The sequence below is a fragment of the Amblyomma mixtum genome, chromosome 1 (genome assembly GCF_055824585.1).
Source record: "Amblyomma mixtum isolate Tamu chromosome 1, ASM5582458v1, whole genome shotgun sequence".
Classification (NCBI taxonomy): domain Eukaryota; kingdom Metazoa; phylum Arthropoda; class Arachnida; order Ixodida; family Ixodidae; genus Amblyomma; species Amblyomma mixtum.
In genome coordinates this window covers 8,595,560-8,620,210 of record NC_143012.1, presented here as the reverse complement: position 1 = coordinate 8,620,210, position 24,651 = coordinate 8,595,560, and the positions used below count along the sequence as shown (strand labels likewise).

General features: G+C 47.7%; 1 protein-coding gene across 1 annotated transcript in view; it reads right to left on the bottom strand.

The window, feature by feature from the left end:
• LOC149365405 (tyrosine-protein kinase transmembrane receptor Ror2-like) overlaps positions 1 to 24,651 on the bottom strand; it is a 473,725-nt gene that overhangs the window by 334,035 nt on the left and 115,039 nt on the right. The window contains exon 2 of the mRNA XM_089542304.1: positions 6,497 to 6,802. Coding sequence (XP_089398430.1) covers positions 6,497 to 6,802 — 306 coding nt within the window. The remainder of the gene's footprint in view (positions 1 to 6,496; positions 6,803 to 24,651) is intronic.

Below are 24,651 nucleotides of genomic sequence, written 5' to 3'. Positions count from 1 at the left end.
CTCAAAACGCGTTTATATCTACGGCGCAAAGCCAGAGGCGAAAGCGCGGCATCGAGACAGCACGGCGCAAGACAAACACATGGTCGGGAAATAAGTCAGAGGATAAAAGATTGAGAGGAGGAAAGACATGGAGGAAACTAGCTACGCTCGAGCTGCCAAATTTTTCGCCATTCACGAGGCATTTGGAAAGCTCGTTATTGCTCGTACACAGAAGCACAAGAGCGACTTTTACCGCGCTATGGAACGGCACTGCCAAAGCGAGCGACTGGAACAGAAACAGAAGCTTTCTAACGCGAGCTGCGCATTCCGCCCTAAACCTTTTTGCGGCAAAAGCCGAGTTCTCAGTTTTCGTGTATATAACGATTATCTGAATCACTTCGCATTTTGCAAAGGGGGAGAAGTTAGTTGCCTCAAAGGGGGCGTATTACACATATCAATGAAAAATAACTGCGACAGGTGCTCGGCGTTGCGTGAACACACAGAAAATGATCCAATCATGCAGCCGCTCAACCCTCACATTTGTTCGGGCACCGTCGCCAGCTTAAGAAATCTGGGCGCACAGTTGTATCCGAATTTGGAACGCGAAGAAAAATAACGCCAAGAAAGGCTAGAATAGAAAAGGAGAGGGAAAGAAAGATCCCCTCCTCCCCATTTTTCCCTTCCCATCCCTCGAAGCCAATATACGAGAGCAGGGTTACAGATAGGGTTGCTTGCCAGTGTGAGGCGAGCTTTCAAAACCTCCGAGCCGTACTGTGTGTGTATATCTATATTTATACAGCCCTTATCCGTCCAAATCTGGCTCCGAATTCGATTGCGCCGTGAGCTCCCGGCTTTCATAGAAGCCTCCCCCCCTTTCAACCCGCTCTCCCTCCTCTCAGCCTTTTCAACCCGCACACGCGCCTCTGTCTTCTTGTTACCCGCCGAGGTAGAGAGAGCTGCGGGCGCCCAGACCCGGCGCTTTCCTGGTCGACAAACAAGTGAAGGTTATTTCAGACACGTCTTCATCCTGCCCCTTCCCCCTTCCCCTCCTCCTCCTCCTCCTCCTCCTCCTCCCATACCCTGTGTACAGCCGGTACTGACTTTGTTGGACGCTGCGCTGTTTTTGTTTGAGTCCTTAGCCTGTCCCCTCTTCTGAAAGCTGCGGTGCCGGCTGGCGAAAGAAACCGGGGGAAAATAACTATTATAAGAGCAGAGTAAACTGTTTACGGCGCAGTCTTCAGCGCCGGCGACCCTTGTACGATGAGAGGGCGATGGTGAAAGAAAAAGGGAGGGAGGATGAGCAGGTAAACTCGGTTCAAGGCAAGCACCAGGACACATCGGCCTTAAAGAACGGTAATCAGTGAAATGGGAGGGCGCCATTTCTAAATCACTCGTGTTACCGTAAGGGTGATGGGGGTGATATGGTTACCGATAGGGTGATATGACGACGACGACGATAATTACGACCAATAAATTACGTTTAAAACGGAAACTTCCAGGGTTTTCAAGCATTTCTGGTCGATAGTCAGGACATATTCCTTACTGTCTCCTGTCTCCGCCCCAGCAACCTTTTTTCAAAATGTCGAGGAGGAACAATTTTATAATACTGAGTACAAGAAACCGAAACGGCAAGCCAGTCCGTGGCAGGGACGATACTTCGCGGGGCGCAGCGATGACGTCACAAAGATTGCTAAAAAAATACAAATACGCACTGAATGGGTGAAGCAGCAACCGAAAACAACGAATCCTTTCTTAAAATGATTGAGACCGCCTAATACAAACCATAAAACTTTGTTAGTAAAGCGAGGAGCGGGTATTAACGTGCGGGGAACATTTTGCCACTGCAAATGAAGTCTTGCCCATAGAAATCAGAGGCCATGAAAACGGCAAATTTTAAAATGCATTTGCGCTGGCATGAAATTTCTTATGGCTGCATGCCAAACTTGGTGAAAGTAATCAGGAAAGTAATCAGGGGGAAGTAATCAGGAGGAAGTAATCAGGAAGCTTAAAGAGCTCCCGGAGCTGCATTTTATCGTGAGAGCTGTGGGATATTGGCGCCTTTCCCCCATTCCGATCTAACAATTCGTCTCAAGGCCCACGTGGTGCAATTGGTCTATTTTTGGCTTTGAGTGAAGACTCGGCGTTATCAGTCGCGCACATGCTGATTCGTAGCTACTAAGGCTCTCGGAGTCTGTAATGTTATCGCGACACACCATAGTTGGTCTCGTCAAGTCTCGATACACTGCCCCGAATTCTGGACCAGGGGCGTCGTATTTCAGCAGTGCTTATCAAATGTTCCTGGGTGTTACCCGCTCACACACTTCCCGAATTACAAGCACCTAAGGGCCTCTCAGGCGCATGCTCCGCGGCAGACCTCCTTTCCCGGAGCAGCTAAAGATACGGATCAGCAAGCGACTAACAATGGCAGCGCTCAGGAGCCAATCCTGCATACATCTGTCGCACGCAGCGAAGCCTGCGTGTCGAAGCACTCTGCGAATCGGAGCGTAAGACAATGGGCAGTTAGCGCTGAGGCGACACCTTCGTCAGGACAGCACAAAGCCGCAGCAACACAAGCCGGGGCACAAACTAAGGGGCGAAAAAACACAAAAACACAAAAAGTAAGATGACAGCTGCCTTGACGTCGTAATCAGGCTTGGACCCTCCGCTGCTCTTAGGATCCCGCCTTCACAACAAAAATGCCCCGACGCCCAAAAGAAGGTGAGCGCACAGTGACGACAAAGCACGTCACGCAGAAAACCAACCACAAAGAGGACGCACAGGATGCGCGTGCAGTACACGGGTACAATGCGACAGGCTGTGCGCGAACCTAGGAGCACGCGGACAGGGAATGAAGACAGCTCCGGGGCCAGTCCGGTGGAGGCGGCAACGGCAGGTACGCTTCAACGCATTCCACGCGAGGGGCGCTACGCGAGCTTCCCTCAGTTTTTTTTTTTTTTCTGTTCCTAGAATCTTCTTCCTGCTTATGACTCCTTGTTGTTACACCTTGGTTCCCCCAGCGTCTGCTTCCATTTTTCTTTTTTCCCTTCCTCTCTTCACAGTTTCCACCGGGGGCCCGCGCGGTAATCAGCAAAGATTAATTAGGCACCACGCAACGAAAGACGGCCCAGAAAGCAGGCACGATGACAGCTCAGCAGCAAGAGGAACAGAGGCGTAACAGAGCCGTGTATATGCGCGCAGCACTCCGCTACGACGTTACCACTTCCCCACATCCCCATCCTCCGCCATTCTTCCCTAAGAAGATCCCCCGTGTCGGTCGCAGTGGGGGCAGCCGAGACCTCCGCACGAGAGCAGGCTCGGGCGCGAGTTCCCGGGGTCCCAAGGGCAAAAATTCGTAATTTAATTCTGTTCCATTAGGAAGGAGTGGGACGTCACGTGACGCGCACAAGACAAAGAAAGAGAGAGGCGGCAAGCTGCCATCCCCCCTTTCCCGCTCCCTTCCCCATTTCCCAAGACTCTTCCCACCACCACGGACGCGCTTAGGCTTGCTCTTTTACCGAGATGGCAGGCAGGGGACTACTTTCCGAACTGAACGAACGCTGCAGTAGGGAATAGGGGTGGGGAAACTTGAGGCACGGTGGGACCAGGAAGGAAAACCCACGGGACTCGTACCCGACATTCCTCCTCTCAACTTCCTCTCCACGCTGCCCGTCATCTTTCCCTTCCTCCCGCCACAGGCCTCCGTCATCCTCCCCAACTCCCAGTTCGTTTACATTTCTGGCGCCACACAGGCGAAACGTACGATAACCTTTAGCAGCTTCGCTGCGGCGCCTAGCCTTACGCCACCTTTTCACGCATCGCTTCTTCAAACGCTACGCTCCATTGAGAGCAGAAGGCTTTCAGCGGGCCACAAGAGCGTGACGATCGGCGGTACGGCCTACTCTATAGTAGTTTAGCGTTACCCTCCAGCTTAACTAAAATGCACTAAAGTCAGCCGGAAGCGAAGGAGCATACGCGCGGTCAACCGTTGAAGGAACAGATCCTCAGTGGCTGATTTTAAATTCAATACATTAGGTGAGGTTCGAGAATCTGAGCTATACGATAAGTTGGCTCAGTACGTGAACCAAGTTAGCCAAAGTCACTCAAATCAAAAGAACCAGAAAGTAACACTTTGTTATAGCTGCAGGGTGGAAACATTTTTCTTTTGCTTTGTTTTTGCATTGCAGATAGCTTAGAAGACAAATAAGCTGTAGTCAGCAACAGATGTGCAATGAAAGCAGCTATGTGCGCCAAGAGGGAGACAGAGGTTTTGGAGAAGGCATTGAAGCAGAGAAATTCGCGATCTGGAGCAGCTGTGGAGCAACTATGGAGCAGAATATTTTCATTCTCGAGTAGGTACGGAGAAGAAATACGATTCTTTTGGGGCGGTAATATTAGCACGCTGGAGAATGCGACGATCCATGGCCAATGATCAATTAAGAATGCAAAAATGCAATGATCCATTGAATTTTTCTGCATGCCTTTTGTGTCAGTTCTGCTAATTACAATCAGTTATTTCAACTTAACAGCGTTTCAACTTAACAATGCCTCCGTGTAGTCCTGTAAGGTATTTATAAATAAATTAATAAACAAACTTAAAACAACGAATAAGGTGCCCCTTGGTTAAAACACTCGCCTGTTTAGAAATATTAAGTTTATGGGGTTTTTTTTTAACGTCCTATAGCGACTCAGGCTATGAGGGACGCCGCAGTGAAGGGCTCCGGAAATGTCGACCACCTGGGGTTCTTTAACGTGCACTGACGTCGTACAGTACACGGGCCTCTTTCTAGAGACATCCATCGAAATTCGACCAGCGCGGCCGGGTCTGAATCTGCGTCTTTCGGGTCAGCAGCCGAGCGCCATAACCACTGAGCCACCGCGGCGGCTAGTTCAGAAATATATCTGCGTTGCTGAGTTTTTCACAACGCAAAATAACCAATAATGAATGCGTGAATTTCCCCCTATTTGTATCTAAAGGTTTTAGTTAGAAGATCCGGATACCAGAAAACCTTACCTGTGAAAATTCGAAAAAGTATGAGCCAGCAGTTCTCACGGTCCAATGACACGAACCAACTTCTGCAATCACGTGTCGCAAAGCATGCCTCGGTCCTCCCTTCTGAACCGCTCAATAAATCACATAATTCTCTAAACCGTCCGCTGCATAATCTCCCGGCTTTGAAGCTAAGCGAGGATAAAATCACTGACGAGTGAGAAGACAGAGGGAAACATGCAGGAAGAACCTAGTGCCTGTGAGAGATGACTCAAATTTGTTCTTGCAGCGTGAGTACCATGACGGATGCAAATATCAAATATTTGGTTACGAATCGAATCGAATATGTTCAAATAATTTCGTACATATGTAAACACAGGTAGCCCGTGCTATCAAAAAGCAAAAAGAAGTTTTGACCAAGTACAGCTACAAAAAAAAAGCAGATGTTTCATGCACATTTTTATTGCTCTGATTACCTTTATAATTTGTAACTGTAATTACCTTTATAATTTGTAATCATAAGAGCTAATGAAAATTGAACAAGGGAAGGCCCAGGGGAATCATGGGACAACAGGAGTAAAAAAACCCTGTTATGCGGAATAACAACTTCAAATACCTCATAGAATAATATTACTGTATTATTCTCGCTTTGCAACCTTTTCTCTTACATGGAAAGAAAAAACTGACAACGTTTACGTACGTAGGGAAATTCAAGAAATTGGGCGATAGCCATCACTGTGTCCGCTCGTGCAGGCCCCGTACGCACACCACACACAACAGCTTTCGGACTATAAAAACAGAAGTTGCTGAATCTCACGATTCAGAGAAGTACAAGCGTTTTATTTTTAATTTAATTTCCCCGAAAGCACTGGCACGAAAAAATGCAGGACGCCACTCCATTTTATCCTGTGAAACTATGCACAAATCTGACTTCTTTTTATTTAATCCCAGCTTCTGTGAACCCTTTCCCTTCCTTCACGGCACGATCCAGCTGTCCAGTCATATTGAGAATGCCGCCGCGTCTTTACTTACCCTAAAAACCCTTCAAAAACGCTTGTGCCTCCAGCTATGCTATGAATCAAGCGGGACGCCCAGCCACGCACTTTCGGTGAACGTAACAGAAACAGCTTTGGCTATAAAACAAAGCATTGGGATTAGAACCAAAGGTGGTGGTGGTGAACTCTTTTCTTTCCCCCCAAAACAGGTGACCAGTCCAAGGACCGGTTGCACTGGCTTAGAGGAGGTCGGCGGGGATCCCTTGGGATGTCGCGGCCTCCACCGCGCGCTGGATAAGCCGGCGTTGGTCTGCTGGCTCGGAAGTACGCAGGAGAGACTCCCACGTCTCTGGGCTGTTTTAGTTGTTTGTGTTGCATTGTGGACAAGTCCATGCCATGTGTATGAGAGTGGCCAAAGTTGAACAGTGTTTGCCCATGGGGTCTATCTGTTGCAGAAAAATCCTGCTGTATAAGAGGGGGTTTGGAAAACTGCCTCAGCTCCTCCCGACTACCAACACGACCCCGAGGTTCTCACCGTGGACGACCAGCTCGGCGGCCTCGGAGTAGACGACGCCGTGGTCGTTCCTGGCGCTGCAGCGGTACGAGCCGGCGTCGTGTGGCTCCACCTGACGTAGGAGCAGGGCGCCGTTGTCCAATTGACGCCACGCGGACGAATCCTCTCCGGCCAGGCTGCGGCCGTCCATCAGCCAAAGCACACTGGTGGCGCCGCCGCCGCTCCGTGGCCGAGGAGAAGACGGAGGGGGCTCCACCAGACACTTAAGCACTACGCGGGAGCCCCGCACCACCGTCCGGCTCCGGGGACCCTCCAGAATCATCGGCTCTGCGCATACAAAAAAAGGAAAGAAGATGCTGAGTTTTTTGCTGTGTCACAGTTGTAGCATATATTGGAGATTTCAAAGGGTTTAGACTTTACAGTCTCGACCAAAAGTTCTCAGGCCACCATAGCTGCTGCTGGACTTTTCAGTGCCAATACCATTGACACCCAGCTCTGCGAGTTTCATGCTGGTGAAGGGACTCCCACTTTCCACTACTTCTAAGCTAAGAGGCGTCAAGAGTACCGTAAGCACATGACGTACGGCTGAGCAGAAACCCCGTTAGCCTATCAGCTCTGGATTGTAATATGCGAATCCTGTGGTTCGTGAACTATGTGAATGATCCCAGGGCCTTAGGTCATGCATGAACCTTTGAGCAGTTTTCTCGCAGCGATGCAGCATTTCATTATATACAGCAGAGACTTTTAAAAAAAAATGCTGTGAATTCGAATACATTTACCCTAAAGACTTCTCAGCATGCTTCATTCGACAGACGCACGCACTTCATACACGAGGCAAAAGAAAAAAATGATCCACGATTTATAGCGCCCGCAAAACAAAAATTTTGCTGAGCTGATTCTTAAAACAGCTAAACCAACAGCTGTATATAAAATGTCTCGCACGTTGTTTACCGCCGTTACAAATGCGAAGGTGCGCATGTGAACATACACTAAAGACAAGCTAAGAGTACGCAAAGAAAATAGCTGGTTTTAAGTTAGATGCACTAGATGTCACGCCCCTGTGACGGTAACCACAAGCCCGCATCACTTAAAAGCCACAACCACTAAACAAGAACGGTAAACCTGGTCAAAAAAAGTAAGGTCCCATTCAACCAAAGACTATTATAAAATAAGAGAAAAAAATTCATTCGCACACAAGACAGGGTGTGCTTGAAGAGCCAAAAGCGCGACAACCCTCAGGAATATAAAACAACGCCACCAGCAAAGCGTCCGCTTGGTTGCCGAAATCGGCAAGTGACAGCTCCCTCCATCTTCATCGCTGCATCTCTCGGTCCCCAAAGGCGCCAGGCGCAAGCTCGTTAGTTCAGGGCAGAAGGGAAGCTCAAGGGAGCCATCTCCGTCATCAAATCTCCGAGCGTCTCCTCTGCAACATCTCTCATCTATTCGTCGAGTGATACATTCATCCCTTCACCCCCCTACCCCCGACTCCCAGAACTAACCACCCGCTTGGCTTTCAAAACGCCGAGAACACGTCGTTCCTCTGTAAGTGCTCCGCCGAGCAACCAGCGAACGCGCAGCGTTCGGTGTTAAACTATTTCATGCCGACGAAACAACAAGGCTTGGAGAATGATACAAACACATTCAGAGCACAGGCGCGCGCCTCCGCAGTCTCGTATTCATCAGTCGTGTTCAGCGAACGAAATGAGCGTTCGGCCGAGGAGACGTCGTCAGCAGAAGCACGGGAAGAAATGGAAAGAAAAAATTAAGGGGAATAAGCGAGAGAGGCGCAGAGCGGGTAACTGCTCCCGAACAGTTCCATCGCCGACGCTGCATGCGGGAGCCTCCGTCGTCAACGTCGGAACCAGAGGCGCCTGCAAAACGCTGATTATAATTATGGCAGCAGTACATGGCGGGGAAGAAAATGGGGAAACGGGGAAGGGCGGCGAGGCATACCGGGGTGGTTCGGGGAACCCGTGCAATCCTTTTTTTCCCTTGCACGCTCCGAAAGCGTTAATTACAGACCCCATTTTGGTTTGTTTCGTCCCTCTCGCCTGGCTCGGGCCTCTTCTATCCCTCTTCCCCAGTGCCTCTTTTCATTTTCCCTTTCCCCATTACGTTTTCGCCCTCTCCGCTCTTTAGCACGGAGCGTCGGCAAAGCGACGACTGGTCGCGGTCGCTCGCCAAACGGGAGCGCGCTGTAACTTGGCGCGTTTGTGGGTCCGTCCGAAGTCGTTACGAGTCGCAAATTATAGGGAAAGAGCTGGGATTTGGGACAGCGTTAGCAGCGCGCCGAGAGCTGCTCTCTATAAGGCTGTTTTCCGCAGGAGCGCGCAGAAAGACTCGGTGTGAAGTAGCGTGCAGTGGGTATAACGTGTAGCGAAATGCGCAATTACAACCTGACGCCCGGTTCAGTCAACTGAATGGAGACATCCTGAAACCGTATCAATCTGTCGAGCCATGTCATGGCCCTTCTCGTGAAGCCATAGCCGATATCTATAGTTTCAAGGGAAAGATCTCCTAAGAATGGCAGAGTACAGAGCCACTATTAATACTAAAAGAAAATGTGTGTCGAGTAACGGCGCAGGGCATTGGACAAGATGGACTAGAGCAAAGTCTGCCGTAAAAGTGCTTACTGCAACGGCAAGTCCTGGCTACAAAAATAAAGAATTAGGAAATAACGGAGCACAAATATTTTGTAGTAGCAGAGACTGGAACCCGAAGGAAATGCAAACAATTTGGGGTCCAAATATCTAAGGCCAGATGAGAGGGCACAGCCCAATTTCGGTACACTTAGCAAGCTACCCGACGGAAGTTGGACGGTCTGAAGTGTGCCTCGATGCTCCTACTTGCGAAAGTCAAGCACACGGCACGGCTCACAAAGGACATTTTGTGCAGAATACAATGATTATTCTTTGCTGCAAAGAAACGAAACTGTAGCCCCCAGCGGATTATCTCAGGACTCCAATGCACGCAAGTGTGGCAACGTTGGAGCTTAGCTCATTTGCGCCCTAACGGTGAGTGGCCGTTGGACTGGAACAAGACCGCCCCTTGCACACGGAAGGCTGTGGTTTTAAGGGAAGGAAATCGGCTGGTGCACACGACAACGCAGCGGCGAACGACGCGCCCAGTTGGACAAGCAATTTAGTGGCGGAACGGAACCTTTGAGCAAAGGCTGGAGCTAAAGGAGCAGGAATTTCGCAAATAAAGACGGAGGGAGAAAAGGGGGAAGAGAACTGGTTAATTTGGTGCTTGAGTCCGCGTGCCATCCAGCAACGAGGCGAACCAACGAAGTTGTGAAACGAAGGCACATTCGACAGTAATTGCGTATTATCAACACTTTAACACGCAACAAGTACCGCGCGAGCCAAATAAATAGTGTTCTTCAGATTCGGCTGAACTCTGCGTTGTTGTATAAGCAGCGCTAGATTCCTTACAACGCCATCTTCGCAAACGCTACTCATTTCATTTCATTTGATTTGATTTCCACTTCATTTCAAGGCCATTTCATTTGATTTGTTTTCATTTTATTTTTCGTTATTTCACCCTCAAGGTACACAGTATATCAGAGTGATGATGGGATAAGAGAAGAGAAATTAAACATCAGTAAAAACCAAAACAACAAAAAACACAATACAGAGGATTACAAATTTGGTGTTGACATCTGATTGTGATAAACACAGAAGCACAAAGGGTACAAAATACAATTAACTCGATGGCAAATAGATATGTAGAGATGCGGAAGTACGAATGGTACGACGAAAATGATAAAATATAGAATAGTATCAAGACGTAGGCAAAAAATCATTGTAAATGCACCAATAAAGTGCATTTTTTAAATGCATTTCTAAACATAAGCGGATGAATTACACTTTTTGGTGAAGGAGATACGCTATTCCAGTCCCTGCTAAATTTAGGAAATAAAGAGCTAGCGCCATTAAGAGTGTTGAAATGTCGCATGCTAACTTTCTGAAAATGATAAAGACGACCAGAAATTAGCGCTGCCGCCACGATCCAAACAGTGTGTAAATTGCTGCTGTGATAATAAAGTTTGTAAAGGAGAGAAATTAGAGAATGTTTTCGGTGATGGAATGCGACGCCAGTGTGATTGGTCATCGTTTTTCACTAAAATCTAAAATGAACAAACGAGCTTCTCAATCACGGAAATTTCGCAGAGCATTTGAAAACGGACGAATCACGAATTAAATGAGCCGTATTAAAAAAAAAACACCTATACCACAAGCGCTGTTAAAGCGGCGTCATTCATCGGGACAAAAGGAAGAATGTAATAGCACCTACGAAACCACTTCCGCTTCCAGGACGTACCAGTTACTTTTCTTTGGAACTGAAATCGAGTGGGCGACTTTACAGAGTTAGTGACGTAAGAAATCCAAAGAGGACGCGACGCGATAAGATTGACGTAAGAGGCTCGAAAAACCATCTAAATACGGTCCCACTAAGCAGTATGAACTGAATTCAATGGCCTAAATTCCTTATAGAATTCAGCCGCTTTTCTCTTCGTGTTCCGAAGGAACGAGCAAATGAACGGTCCTCCTCCACCTCCTGCCACAAGAGAGCCGTAAAGCGTTTACGAGTGCTCGGCGAACGCGGCACGACGACGGCAGGGCCGGAAGCAGCCGCTGAGAGAGGAAGAGGGGGGGGGGGGGGGGGGGATAGGGTAATACGGAAGCAAGTTCCGGGAAGGCACGCGAGTCGGCCATAAATCGACGTCGCGTATGCTCAGCGCGAGACCGCGGAAGGTGCGAGTCACGAACAACTCCGTAATAAACGGCGGAACCGAATAATAATGTCGCACGCCTCTGCAATGCACGGGAACGAAAAGCAAACAACAAAAAAAAAGAAAATACGATTGACCTACAATGTTATAGTTCGCGTACGATCGTGCGTAGTTTTACGCCACATGTCGATAAGTACAGGGGAAGCTGTTCCAGGTTGTCCTAAGTAAAAGTGGAGTCATTATGATCTGACCCAGCTGGAAGATTGCCCCCGTTAATGTGTTCTACGTGCCGAAGATATGCACCAGGCCTAGGATGTCCACCCTTGGACGGCTGTGGATAAACTCTGGCCAAATAGGGCCCTACCGAGACCTCCGCACCTTGGTCGGTATAAACGTTCTCAACTGCTACCGCTACTATTAGCACGATAAAAGGGGGGATTTGCTTTAATATTAAACTTCCGTAACCGTAGCACGCAGACTGTTCCGCATTCTTGTTTGATCAAACTGATGTCGCAGTGACTAGGAAAAAGGCTATTTCCGTCCTTTTCAGTACTCCCGAAGGTTAAGTCTGACACCACTGAGAGATATCGGCATAGGCTGCGTTATGTTGCGGGAGATTGCGGGATTAGCACTCCCCTTGCTACACGTCCCCTTGCTACAGACTTGCACTCCCCTTGCTACAGACTTGCAGTCGTGCACGTTGAAAACGACAACTCCAAAATGCACATGCACGACAAAGGCGTCGCAACATGAAAGACTCTTTGTTTCTCAAATACCGCATAAACATTTTTGTGTAATTCTGGCGTGATCTACGATCAACCTCAGCCAGTAGAGATACTGACGATGGATGATATGGTCTCGTCAAAGCAGTAATCTGAAAGCAGGCAGAAGGCCAGAGCTCCGAAACAGCCTATGCCGTTCTCTGCGTTAGCCTATCAACCGCAGCTCTGTCAGATGTCGTGCACAACGGTCTGTTTCAAACGTCGCAATAGGAAACCTTTACTATTGGCATGAAAACTTCTCTATGCGATAAAAATACAAAAAAAAACAAAATACGAAACAAAGTAAAAGATTACATAGAAGATCAGTGCAAGCACACATACATGAAACATACAGCCGTCCGCAGACATAAAGGGGAGAAATATTACAGCAAAGCGGAAGCGATCTCTGAAAATCGTCGCGCACTCAGGCTAATAGCAGAGCTGCCCACGTGCCGCTCGAGGAAACAGGCCAGTTTTATCGGTTCCCCGGAGACACAGCCAGTGAGCGAAGAAGCGCCGGCATCAGCGGAAGCCGGTGTAAATCAGGGATTCCACGGGCTCCCCTCTGCGCGGCCTTCAAGGTGGCCATTTTCTTGCGGTTTTACGACATAATGGGACGAGGAACACGAAAACGCTCATCCAATATAAGGCGCCTCGGTGAGATTTCAGCAGCCACAAATATTCCCGCTTTTTCTTTTATTCATTTTAAAACATTATTTGCTTTTTTTCGGATTTGTATTCTGTGGCAGACATGCACCTAAGATCTGCACACATTTTGCACGTTCCTTTGTTGGTCGTTTTGAGAACAGAGCAACGGCGTAACACCAACAACAAATTTCACGATTGTGTTGCTGTCGTCGTGATTCTTTCCACGGCTTTTTTATGACAGTGAGATGTGCGCTAGCGCACAGACTGCTCTATTTATAAGCACATTAGTTTTGCCCTTACTACTTCGTATGGTGCTCCTGTCTTTGCAGCCTGTGCGCGCAGAGGGCAGTAAAAAGAATAAAAATGATGGTGCGAACAGGACAGCATTACTTTTATTCTTTTTGCGGCCCACTCTAAAGCCTGTCAGTGCGGAAGAGTACATTGTGCAAACGCGGTGAGGGTCGAGCAGTATTAATTTAATCGTTTTCATCATGTACACTATATTCACTGTCATTGTGGAAGATACTTCTGAAACTTACTTTGCGCCATACAACGTGTAATCAACCTCATGATGCGCAGATGCCTTGCAGAAGACATTTTGCCTGTTTTCATAACGTAGATGGAAAGAAAGAATAAGCATCAGCCTATCTTCGCCAGAACCGAAAAATGAAAGATAAAGCAACAAATAAAGTTAAAGGCAGGTGCTCGTGGGCTCTTTATAATATATGACGACAGATTCCTTCGGTTCGCGTTTAAAGCTACACAAATTCTGAAGACACATGATTAACAGCTAGAAATATTATCAGAAACTGGCTCTCTAAAACGACGTCTAGTGAGCAACATACATTTCCCCAGGATATCATCATACCTCCATTGTGGGCTTAACGGTCATTGAACTTCAGCCTATACATACTATGTCTATGTACTTCTTTAAGCTGATTAGTTCGGCGAGGTCGCATGCCCGCTTGCTCTTGAATAAAATTTCAGCCTGGTGCACTACACCCTGATATGCACTTATTGCCCGTAGGTATCGATAATATTCTCAGTGAAGTCGTCTTTCAAAAACTGGCGCAGATTAAAATGTCCATCTTACGGAGAAAAATCCGCGGACACAAGTGAATGAAAAAAAATTACTTTACGCTGATAAGGCCTATATGCCAGAAAGAAGTTTTTCAATGGAGCAAACCCTAATGTAGTGAAGTGAGTCCCATGGCGCGTTTCCTACTGCACTACGAGAAAAGAAAATAGAAAGGAAGAAACATCGTAATTGATCGATTGAATAAAGTAATTATGATGATTTGTTTTCCAGAGTTTTTTTTTTTTTCATAATAGACGAGCTCCTACTTCCTCTACTTACTTTTTCGTCGTCCTGTAGGATTTTCTTTCACGTAAGCGTATACAGACGTCTCTCAGATCTAGAAATGTTTGAGTGCAACTACGCATAAGGGCAAATAAAAGTAGCCGCAGCGAAGCTTGCGCAAATATTCAGCGTCTGAAGAAAGTAGACGCCCAAATTCTTCGCCGTCTAGACGAAAGTTCCAAACCCAGACGCAAGTCGTGTTCCTTCAAAAAGAAACATCAATGCCTAACCAACGAACGCTGCTAGTTCGAGTCAGACAAGTAAAGCACCATTTCAGCTCCATGCAGAACTCGAAAACAGAAAGCCGAAAAAAATTTGTTGTGCAGACCAACGAACAGGCAAAGAACGCATATTAGAAAGAAAAAAGCAAGGACAAGCAGAACCTAGGCACTGTCATTGAGGAACAAACTCTCCGCTCTTCTCATTTTATTTTTGGCGGAACCGAAGGCATCGTGTACATTCACGGCCAATTAAAAGACTATATAGACAAAAAAATAAGCTCGAATTTTTCCACGGCACAACGCGAATAGCTTGCGCGTTAAGGCGACGTAAGCCAAACAATCACGCCAACGCTGATTCCGATGAGTCGCTAGACAAGAACGGGCGCCACTCACTTAGTTCATCTGAACAGCCTGTTTGTTCTACCTGGCTCGCTTCGTCTTTCTTCATTTCTTCTTTTTTTTTTAGGCGGTATTAACCTCTCTTCCGCCTCAGCCGAATAGCGGGATCGGTCTCAACTAAAGCTCACGAAAGAGCAACCTCGCTGAATGTTTTTTTTTTTTTAAGGTCAAAGCTGACGTTTCATATTGTTTTTTTTTTTTTCTTTTGCAAGGTTCTATGTATACAGCGCTCTCGAGTTCATTTTCGGCGCTTCGACACAACACATCGACGGCTTCCCTCTCCAGGCTTTGCAGTTTCATGCTGGCGTTTTGCCAGGTACAGTGTGCCAGGTACACGTTCGCAATTCGCGCAGTTAGAAAACAAAGGAGAAAAGACGACTGAAAGGATTTCACGCTAGAAAAAGAGAACGCGGGATGTCAGGAGGCATATTAAATTTGGCCTGCAGTAAAAGGAGGCGATGAGGGCTGAAGCCGTGTTGCACAGCCCCGCCTCTTTCGCAAGCACAGCGGGAAGAGCTCTCACCGAAGTTATGCCGAAAAAAACAAAAAGAAACCCACGTCGCCTCCTGACAACGGCGAACACTTTCGTCGTGCATCCAGGCTTATGAGCGACGCTTCGCTTCAGCTGTGCTGCATATGTTCATATCGTTCGCTGTAGTCTCGGGCCGCTGTCGACATATTCTCGCTTTCATTTGGTTTTGTTTCGTTTTGTTTTAGCTCACCGTGCGTACTACGGAACTAGTGGGCGCGACGAAAGTATGGAGATGATTCTACGGTCGAACGTCGAGCAAGGAGAACAAAAATAGGCAGTTTCACAGAGACAACTTCGAAACCTTAACGTTCCTCCTTGTACACTGTGAGCGGGACTAACTGCAAAACTTGCACATCGCGAAGAACAGTTAGTCCAAAGAAAGCGTAAATATACGGCCAATGAGCCTTTCACAGTTCTGCTGTGGGGAGTAATGGTTAGACTTAATGATATGGCGACGCGGTTAAGCCCCTGAAGGAGTCATTTTTATGCGTCTTTTACCCCCATACATCTTTTGCTCTCTTCAGGCTTGGAGTGCATGAACGGTGATGAAGTGCGGAGTACCTCGTCGGAGAAAAATATGCTTGTCCCCTGTTGGTCAAATATGTTCCAACAATGTTCCAACTGAGCAATGTTCCAACAATGTTCCAAGGGTCACGACGTGACCCAAGAGGACATAAAAAACGGAGCTATTGTGGTAAGAAGGCAAAGAGCTGTAGTGCGGCTACCGCTTTCCACAGGGGTCTGCGAATCTTCGAAAACATCGAATAGAGAATCAAATATCCTTCTATTCATTTTGTCGAACGATTCAAACAGTGCATTTTCAGAATAATTTGAAACAAATCAAATGTGTTATTAAGTTTCGAATACGTTTCGAATAACGAGCACGAAGTTCGAAAACTTCCCGCAGTATTTTTCTTCAGCCATTGTTCCAAAAGCGGGGCCCACGCTACCTCTTTGTACCATGATGTAGAGGATGAAGGGTTCAGTGCCGGGCGTGGTCTGTTTGTGTGGGAGCAGCATTCACGTTGCTTATACTTGACCTCCATGATTGGACGCCGTGGCAGGGCTCAAGCAGGTTCGGCAAATCCTACCTTGATGCCCGATCACGGCGGCCAAGGCTCATAGATAGCACTTTTACATATAGAGACACTTTTATTAGAGCATTACCACGTGTCGCTATGATAATTGTCTTCAAAGCCATCTTGATATACAACGTTCCCGTTGCCCCGTCGACTCAAAAAAATAAAAGATCAGTAAAGTGCATTTTCTCGTGCAGAGTACCATACACGCCTGTTCAACTTCCCCTCTCCTTTCCTTGAGTGAAGAGCAAGAAAACAACTTCCGGCAAGACCATTACCTCCACAGAGCGTACGAACAGCACGTCCCCACCTGCACTTATTACAGATTTTACGAGCACCACCGAATCCGCTCGATACCGCCCAGCAGAACACAAATTTTTTTTCGGGAATAACGCCGGCTATGCATCTCGGGAATCGCGCTGTACACCGACGCCTATTTCGTGCGCTGTTTGTAACACGAGTGCAACACGCGTACACTAAAAGCGGATATAAGAGGGAGGGGAGAGAATTTGGGAGAAGGCGACCCAATCATGCACACGTAACCCGAAGCGTGCGCCTGTTCGAGTCATTTGCATTGGCGAGGCCTCGTGGGCCAAAAGCGGCGCTACGCGGGCGATTAAAACCCAATCAGTTTGGGATCCCGGGTATAGCACCGCCGCTCGCGTCTGCGTCTGACGGCGCCTAACTACGCGTGCTGCGGAGAAACACGCCGCCTGCGAGAACGGCGCACGCGTTAGACGCGGCAGGTTCCTTCCGGTAGGCGCGATTTGGTCCTCCTGCAACTAGATTATCATTTCCCTATTTCTTAATTTCTTTCTAAGGTAATCGCTGCATGTGGAATTTTTGTCAGCGGCGCACGACGTCGCCATGTCGAATATGTCGTAACCGAAAGCTATTAAGTTCACATGCTCGCAAAAGGCACATTAGCTGAGGCCTTTCTCGAGAATCAGCCTTGTTTGGTCATGTAACCTTCTACGTGCGCTTTTGAAGTTAGTGCGCTTCAAGAGTTAATCTGAGGAGAAGGGAGTGGAAGAGCCGAGACCATTGGTCATACCAGTTGCGAAATTCCGCTTCGAAACCCGGCCGTTTCCCGCGGGAGCTACGCGATAACAGGCGGTGCAGGCGCCAATGAGCACGGCGGCCAGCTATCAATGGCATCCTGCACCGTTTGGTTCCGCACCAAATTTCTGTTTGAGGCAGCGCTGTGCGGTCCGTCTGGACGCAAAAGGTGGAGTGACTACGTGCTAACCTCCGAATTTCTGCCCTGTGAGAAGAGTATAATTTAGATACACGGGCTCCGTGTGGAGCTTTGCTACTGATGTAAGCAATGACCTCTGGAGGAAGGTGTGGCGACGAATTTCATTGAGAGCATCCATTCCATGTCTCAAATATGTGAGGCCCGCAGGCATCGCATGGCACAGAGACCACAGCCTCCGTTGAACAAAGTGAAATATTCCACGAAGGGGACGCTGCTTAAACAAGCGAAAATCAAACATGCAGTTTAGAAGGCACTAGCTCAGATGACACTGCCTGCGCGGGTGCGGTATGGCAGGTGCTATTTTGAACAAACGTGTGTTCACCACTGATTTCCGAGTTCTACATTTTTGGCGCTCTAAGCGGAGCATTCATATACTGAACCACACTGCGGGCATACTTCATGGCTAGCGCCGTCCTTAGCACGCTTAAATTTCCTGCTGAGTGTTGCACACACAGGCCTTTGTTGAGACCAAGATCCACGAGCGATCACTGGAAAATACCCAGCAGGTAGCGCACGACACACAAAGTCGCGCGCAACAGGCACAGTGCCGAAACGAGCGAATGAACAAAGATGAACGGCTTCCGAGGCGCAGCGAAGCTCGACGTAGTCCCCATTAAAACCTCCCCTCCTCCCGATTTCCCTCTCTCCAGACCCGCAAACCGTAGCGTAGGCTGGGCCAGTTGGCGCACGTAGCGCTAACGATGTCATCCCAGGCGTCGTCGTCGCCCGGGAACACACGCAGCGGCGCACGCTCGCCGCACTTGCTGCTCAACGCACCGTCATCATCGCTTAATCTGGCCTAATTGGGGAAGGGGGGGGGGGGGGGGGGGGGGGGGGGGCATTTCTCGGTTGGCTTGCTTCGTTGGTCGCGTTCCCGGTTTCTCGCAATACACACTCTAGCGGACGGGTCCAGGCACGCGTTGCGACGAGCGGATTTGCCCACCTGTCAACACCCATGCAAACGACGGCGTCACCTAACGCCCCCTTCGACTCTCTCTTTTCTCACCTCCGACATCATCCGCGTCGCGATGGCGTTCGCGGCACCTATGTGCCGCTATGCTGCGGGAGGCATTGCCCTCGATTTAACGACGCGACGGGCGCCGCGTAGTGCGATGGAACGCCAGTACGTCGTCCACAATACGCCCATCCCCCCCCCCCCCCCCCCTCCACTTCTACCCAACTCTTCTGACACCGTCGCCACCTCGCGCTGGCACCGTCGTATTTCCTCCCTCACTCAGGGCCTCTTCCCTGTCAGCCGCGTCACCTCGTGGCCCGAGCATTTAATCCTCTTGCCAGAGGTGAATTAGGCTGAGGGGTGAGAGCACGGGGGCTCGGCTCAGAAGGGAGAGGAGTGATGGAAGCTCAAAGGAATAAATAAAAAAAAAAGTCAGTTTAAGCAAGGGACAAACGCGCCGCCAGCGCCTTTGCGCGAGCACGCGAGCGCTTCAAGCTTCGCCAGGAAATTTAATCTCGCTTCCCTCTTGGGCTTCCTCGGCCCGCTTAGATTACGTCGAGGAAGTTGAAAGAGGCTCTGATTAGGAGATTTAGCGAGCTGTTATAGAGAGCCCGGTGAAGGGCGGCATCATTGCGCTGTTAGAGCCTAATCCGGCTGACGAGGAAAAGACGCGTACAAGACGCGCAGCGTTCGCGACGGCGCCGTAGATGTTCCTGACGGTGAAGAGAACGATGCCAAGACCTGGCAGTGGTGAAGAAAGGGGGCAAGTAAGGTGTGGGAGAGGGGCTTGATGCCGTGGAGAAAGCTGTTGTTCTGCCCGCATGCGGCTCGGTGGACCTGCGCGCGGTATTTGTCTTGGCGTTAGCCCCTCTCGCAAGAGCGTCGTCGCGTGGCTCGAGAGGTCACTCAACCGTCGCTCCGCCGCCTGACGTCGCCGCTAATTTAATCCCGGTTGTCAACGCGGGAGTGTTTGCGTACGCGATGAGGTTCACGCCAGCGAGGATCTGGTTGGCAAACAATCTCCGAGAGTGTCAGGACTACTTGAAATCATAAACAAAGCTGGAGCTCAGGGTCACGTGATAGGCTGTGTGAGGAGCCATGATAAGGAATGTGCGCGCAAAATTTTAGCTAAAGCTCCAATACGAACTGCTATACATGCTACGCCGCGGGAGTTGCAGAACATAGCCGCCAATGTGTGCATGAACGCTTACAGAGCATCGTGCGTCCTCATTTTGAAAAAAACTTTGACGCTATAGCTGCAGAGTCGTGTCAGACATGTGGGAGTGCATAAAGACTGGATATGTATTTCAGTGCACTGTCTTTCGTTTTGTGTTTCTATGCGCTGACCAAAATTTGTAGCTCCTCTATTCTGCAAATCATGTGTATTGCTGATTAGTGCTCCCCCGCAAGTAACATATGTCTGTTTGCCAACGCTGCCATGAGTAACATGGGGTGGTGAGTATATCAAGCTGCCCGTGCAGTTTTTTCCCAAGCCCCTTCCCATATAATTTATGAGGAAATCAATAAATTAAATTAAATTAAAACAATGCGAAATCTTCTAATGAAACAAACTCTGCATAATCAATATAAAAGGAAAAACTCAGGTTTGCAAAGGAATAAGTTTCGGACATGAACGCTTAGAGAGCACCAGAGCTTACAGAGCATGTTTGTAACAGCCATAGAAGTGTTACAAACATATCATAACACGTTGAATACCTGTTCCATTAATAGCCCCAATCTTCCTCGAATAACGCGAAATCGAATTCATTGTAGAAAATATACTTACTATTTATTCAGTACCTCCAATGCTATTTAGATATTAAAAAAGGGGATCGTGTTTCAAAAACAAAAGGTTATATATGGTAGTTATACAGCAGAAGGACGCGCAGCTGTACCATTTTCTACTACTGCTTGTTGTCAACTAAGCATCCTTGTATCGGAGAGGAGAAAACGACAATTGAATGAAAGAAAATACAAAACAAAAATCAGAATTACGTCAACAACCTTACACGAAATGGGGTTTCTGCAGCAACCCATCAAAATAGATTCTGGTTAATCTCATCTCACAGCCCAGGGTTTTGAATGGAAGGAATGCATAAACAATAGCCTCAATCGAGCAGTGCGTTCGATCCCGCGAGGCGCAACTTTTCTGCGGAAGCGCAGTCTGGTCTAAAAGCTAGCAAAAGAAACCAAATAAACGAAATGATCTCATTTCTCCCTCGTACTCTTCACAGAGAAACAACTCCGAGCAAACCGCGAATGAATTGAATCCCGTTCCACACAACCATGTATATAGACCCGGCGAAACGTTTTAATCTCTCGCATTGCCGATTCAATCAGCACCCGACTCGCGCCGGCTGGAGTACAAGTGCAAACACTGTAGCGATCGCAAACAGACATTATTTGCCTCGCTCGTTACTCAGTCCTCCGGACCACTCTACAAAGTCCTCCTCCCACACGTCTCCTTCATGCAACCGCATGAATGTGTGGAACAACCCCGCCACGATGAATTGAACCGCGGGGCTAGATGATATAAATGGCTGCGGGCGCGGTATGCATGCATGCATACCTCTATCTACACAGCGAAGCTGACCTATGGCTAAATGTGTGTTTGCGCGACAAACGATTATATATATATATGTATATATATATATATATATATATATATATATATATATATATATATATATATATATATATATATATATATATATATATATATATATATATATATAATCTCCGTCATCGCTTTTCTGCAGTGATAACTTTTGAGAATTCATGCTAGCTCCTCGCTTAAATGCGTTACGCAGAATATGTTTTCTTTAACGAAGCCTACACTTCGCTATATACTCCTATAAGCAGTTCAGTACTTGATGTTCTCACAACCCCCCCCCCCCGCGCGCGCGCGCACACACACACGCGCACACGCGCACACACACACACACACACACACACACACACACACACACACACACACACACACACACACACACACACACACACACACACACACACACACACACACACACACACACGCGGCGACAGTGAATAGACGTTCATAAATGTGAGAGGGCAAGAAAGAGACCGAGTCTGCGACGAGTGTGAGAGCGCTATTGTCCCTGTATAGAACGAAGGGCGTTAACCGCAATGTACGGCGATGTCCGGAGGCAAACGCTCTTCGGAGAAACTTCTTCGCAGCTCACTTTCCACCCCTTCCGCCGCGGAGACGATGCCGCCAAAACCACTTACGACCTGTCTCGTGGGCGGCGCGAGTCGACGGCGTTTTCAGGGGCAGCGCTAGCAAAGCGCGACCACCCCTCCCTCGCCGGTCTTCATTCTCGCCTATCCCATCCGAGCCCGCAGGCAATACGTTCCGCTTAATTGGCAATTTCCCGGAATGGTTCTAATTAGCGAGGGTAAGAAAGGGAGGAGAGGGTAGGGTCGCGGAGAGGGAAGCCAGCCGGCGTTGGGGGCATCACAAGAGAAGAGAGGCTCAAAGGGCTTCGCTCCGAGGAGGAGGGATTAAGAGGGTATCGAAGGGCGAGGGAAAGGGAAGATAGAATGGAGGCGACACGAGGAAAGACGATTGTTTATCGCAGCTGCGCTTGCACCGGGCTGATGGAAATACCGCCGTAGATGCGGGTTGCTTTACTGCCGCCATCCTGCATTAGACGGTACACAGAGCGCGCTTGCCCACTGTGTCGGATGATGGCCAGATTTAAAGCCATCTGTTCCGGCTCTCAATATGAATCCAAGTGACACTGAAAGCGGGTCGCCATTCCCCGTTACTGAAATAGACGCGACTGCCTCACAGCGAGCGGGATACTCAGCAGTAAGTTAAAAATTCAAACTTGTAAACAAATAACTACCTCTTTCCACTGCTTTATTTCTCCTCTCACTCAGTAGAATCCCTACGTTTCTATGAGCTTTAATTATCTCGTTTCCCTGATCACACTAAACGTCTTGCTATATGTAACAACGTTAACGTTACAAGAAAGGTGTTCCACACTATCTTGAATGTATACTGGGAAACATTTTTCATTGAAGAAGCACACAATACTTGATCATTTAGCACAGTGGACGTCTTGTCTCGCGCTCAGCTGTGTAGGATGATTACAGCAATCATTATTTGTGTTTATTTAATAGAAATACTCGCAACTGCCTCAGATTCATATGCTGGTCTGAATCAGTTTTAAAGCAGCTATTTGCAGTCAGCCCGCAATCCCAACACTTCGGATTTTACGTATATTCAGGTTTTGTGCGCATTCACGTGCAAGCCAAACGAGATGTGACGGCGTCAATAATGCGTCAGCATCTCATCACGAATTACTACCCGGTGGCGCTCCTAACGCCAAACTCAATAATAAAAAACAAAGTACCCGTCATAATTTATGCTAACTTAACAAAGTCGTTATCTATACTTCAGAAGACTTACCTTAGAATCTTACAATTGCATCGGAATCGCTATCAAAAACAAACTAGCTTGAGTAGATCGTATCACAAAAATCACGCCCCACGCTTCACGTAATACAGTCGGATTTCTCATAAGATCATGTCTGACAACATACGAAAATTGGCACACAATATGTCTGTTCGTAGTAAGCTTGAATATGCATCTGTCATTTGGAGTATTCATCAACGTTACTTAATTACCACGCTTTACTACGACCAGAACAGAGCAGCAAGCTTCACATTAGCAACGTATGACGCTCATTGCAGCGTAAGGTGAATGAAAACATCACTTGATCTCACTACTTCAGCTTTCAGGCGCAAAGTCGCGTGCCTTTGTATATTCCGTAAGGTATGCCACCATTTCCCCTACCCGCGCGGCTCACTTATAACTCCTAACAATCCTACATCACACAGCCTGTTCATTTCTAATAGCGTTCAACGACTTCACTGTTGCACTAACGGTATTAGTAAGATTTTCTTCCAAATTGTGATAGAGGATAGTAACCTGCTGCCCGAACCACTCGTTAATGAGCGTGGCGCTTTTAGGTTTCGGGCAATGTTGATCAGCCATGTTGTAGAATGGGATATTCATTGCTTTGCTTCATATTTATGCTGATTTATTCTTTTTATAATGACCATTTTTTCTGTATCTATTTGTATTCGCCCTGCCATATTCTTTGCTCTCTTTTACAATTATACTAACCTAACCTGTTCTTCTACACTGACCTTTTGTTCTGTATGCGTGTTGTATTCGCCCCTACCCTCCTTTCTTAAAACCCCGACAGGGGTCCTTATGGGTTCATAAATGATGATGATGATGACATTTGTCGGGCCCTAGTAAGCCTGCTTACTTGGCTACATCATCCTACCTTTCCCCTTTTCTTCCCCCCTAAATTTATTTTCTTCCCTTTCCTTCTTTTAATTTGTTTTTTTCTTCCTTTGTTTTTTCCGTCTTCCCTTCCTTGCCTTCCTTTTTTTACGCCTCTTTTTTTCTTTATTCTTTCTTTTATTAGATTTTCTTCTTCCTCTTCCTTTTTCCGTCTTTGATGTTATCTCTATCTGTATTCACTAGTCGCCTTATAGGGGACTCAGTTTCCCTTAAACAGCCTCCAGAAATATGAATGCAGTTGTCATCCCCAAGGACCAAACCTGTGACCTAGTTATGGAGATACCCGGCGGTATAAGTCAGCGTTTCCTCGAGCAGGCGGTCCCGCAGCCGAAACGAGCATCCTCCTCGGAATAACACCCCACGGGGGAGTCTGAACGTATCACAAGGAGTCTGCAACTTCGGTCTCCGTTCTCTCGCAATTACTTATGCAGACTGCAGTTCTTTAACAATGCAAAGGGATGAAGATTAAAGACTCGCGCTCGCTCCTTTCAAGGAACAAGTGCTCGACTTAACTTCGTTTGGGGATGAATTAGAAGAAACAAAAAAAAAAGAAACAAAGTGGAAACTGGAATGCGTAATACGCGCCGGAAGAAAAGGTTTCACCTTGTTATGCAAATTAGGGCTGTTCTTAGCAGCGAAGGTTCCCTTCACGATTATACAGCACTGTGAAACGAATCTCTTAAAGACAAAAGGTAACGAGAGTATTAAGGAAGAAAGGGAGAAAAAGACAGAGCCAGGAAGAAGCAAGGCAAAGAAGGGAGAAATATCGGAAGCAGATGCAGCAGCACTGCAACACTAACGAGTCCTTTCGTTAGCGCTGCTAGCATCAACATACGGGAGGCGCAGAAAACGAAAAAGACGCAAAGGAAAAGAGAAGGAAGAATAAA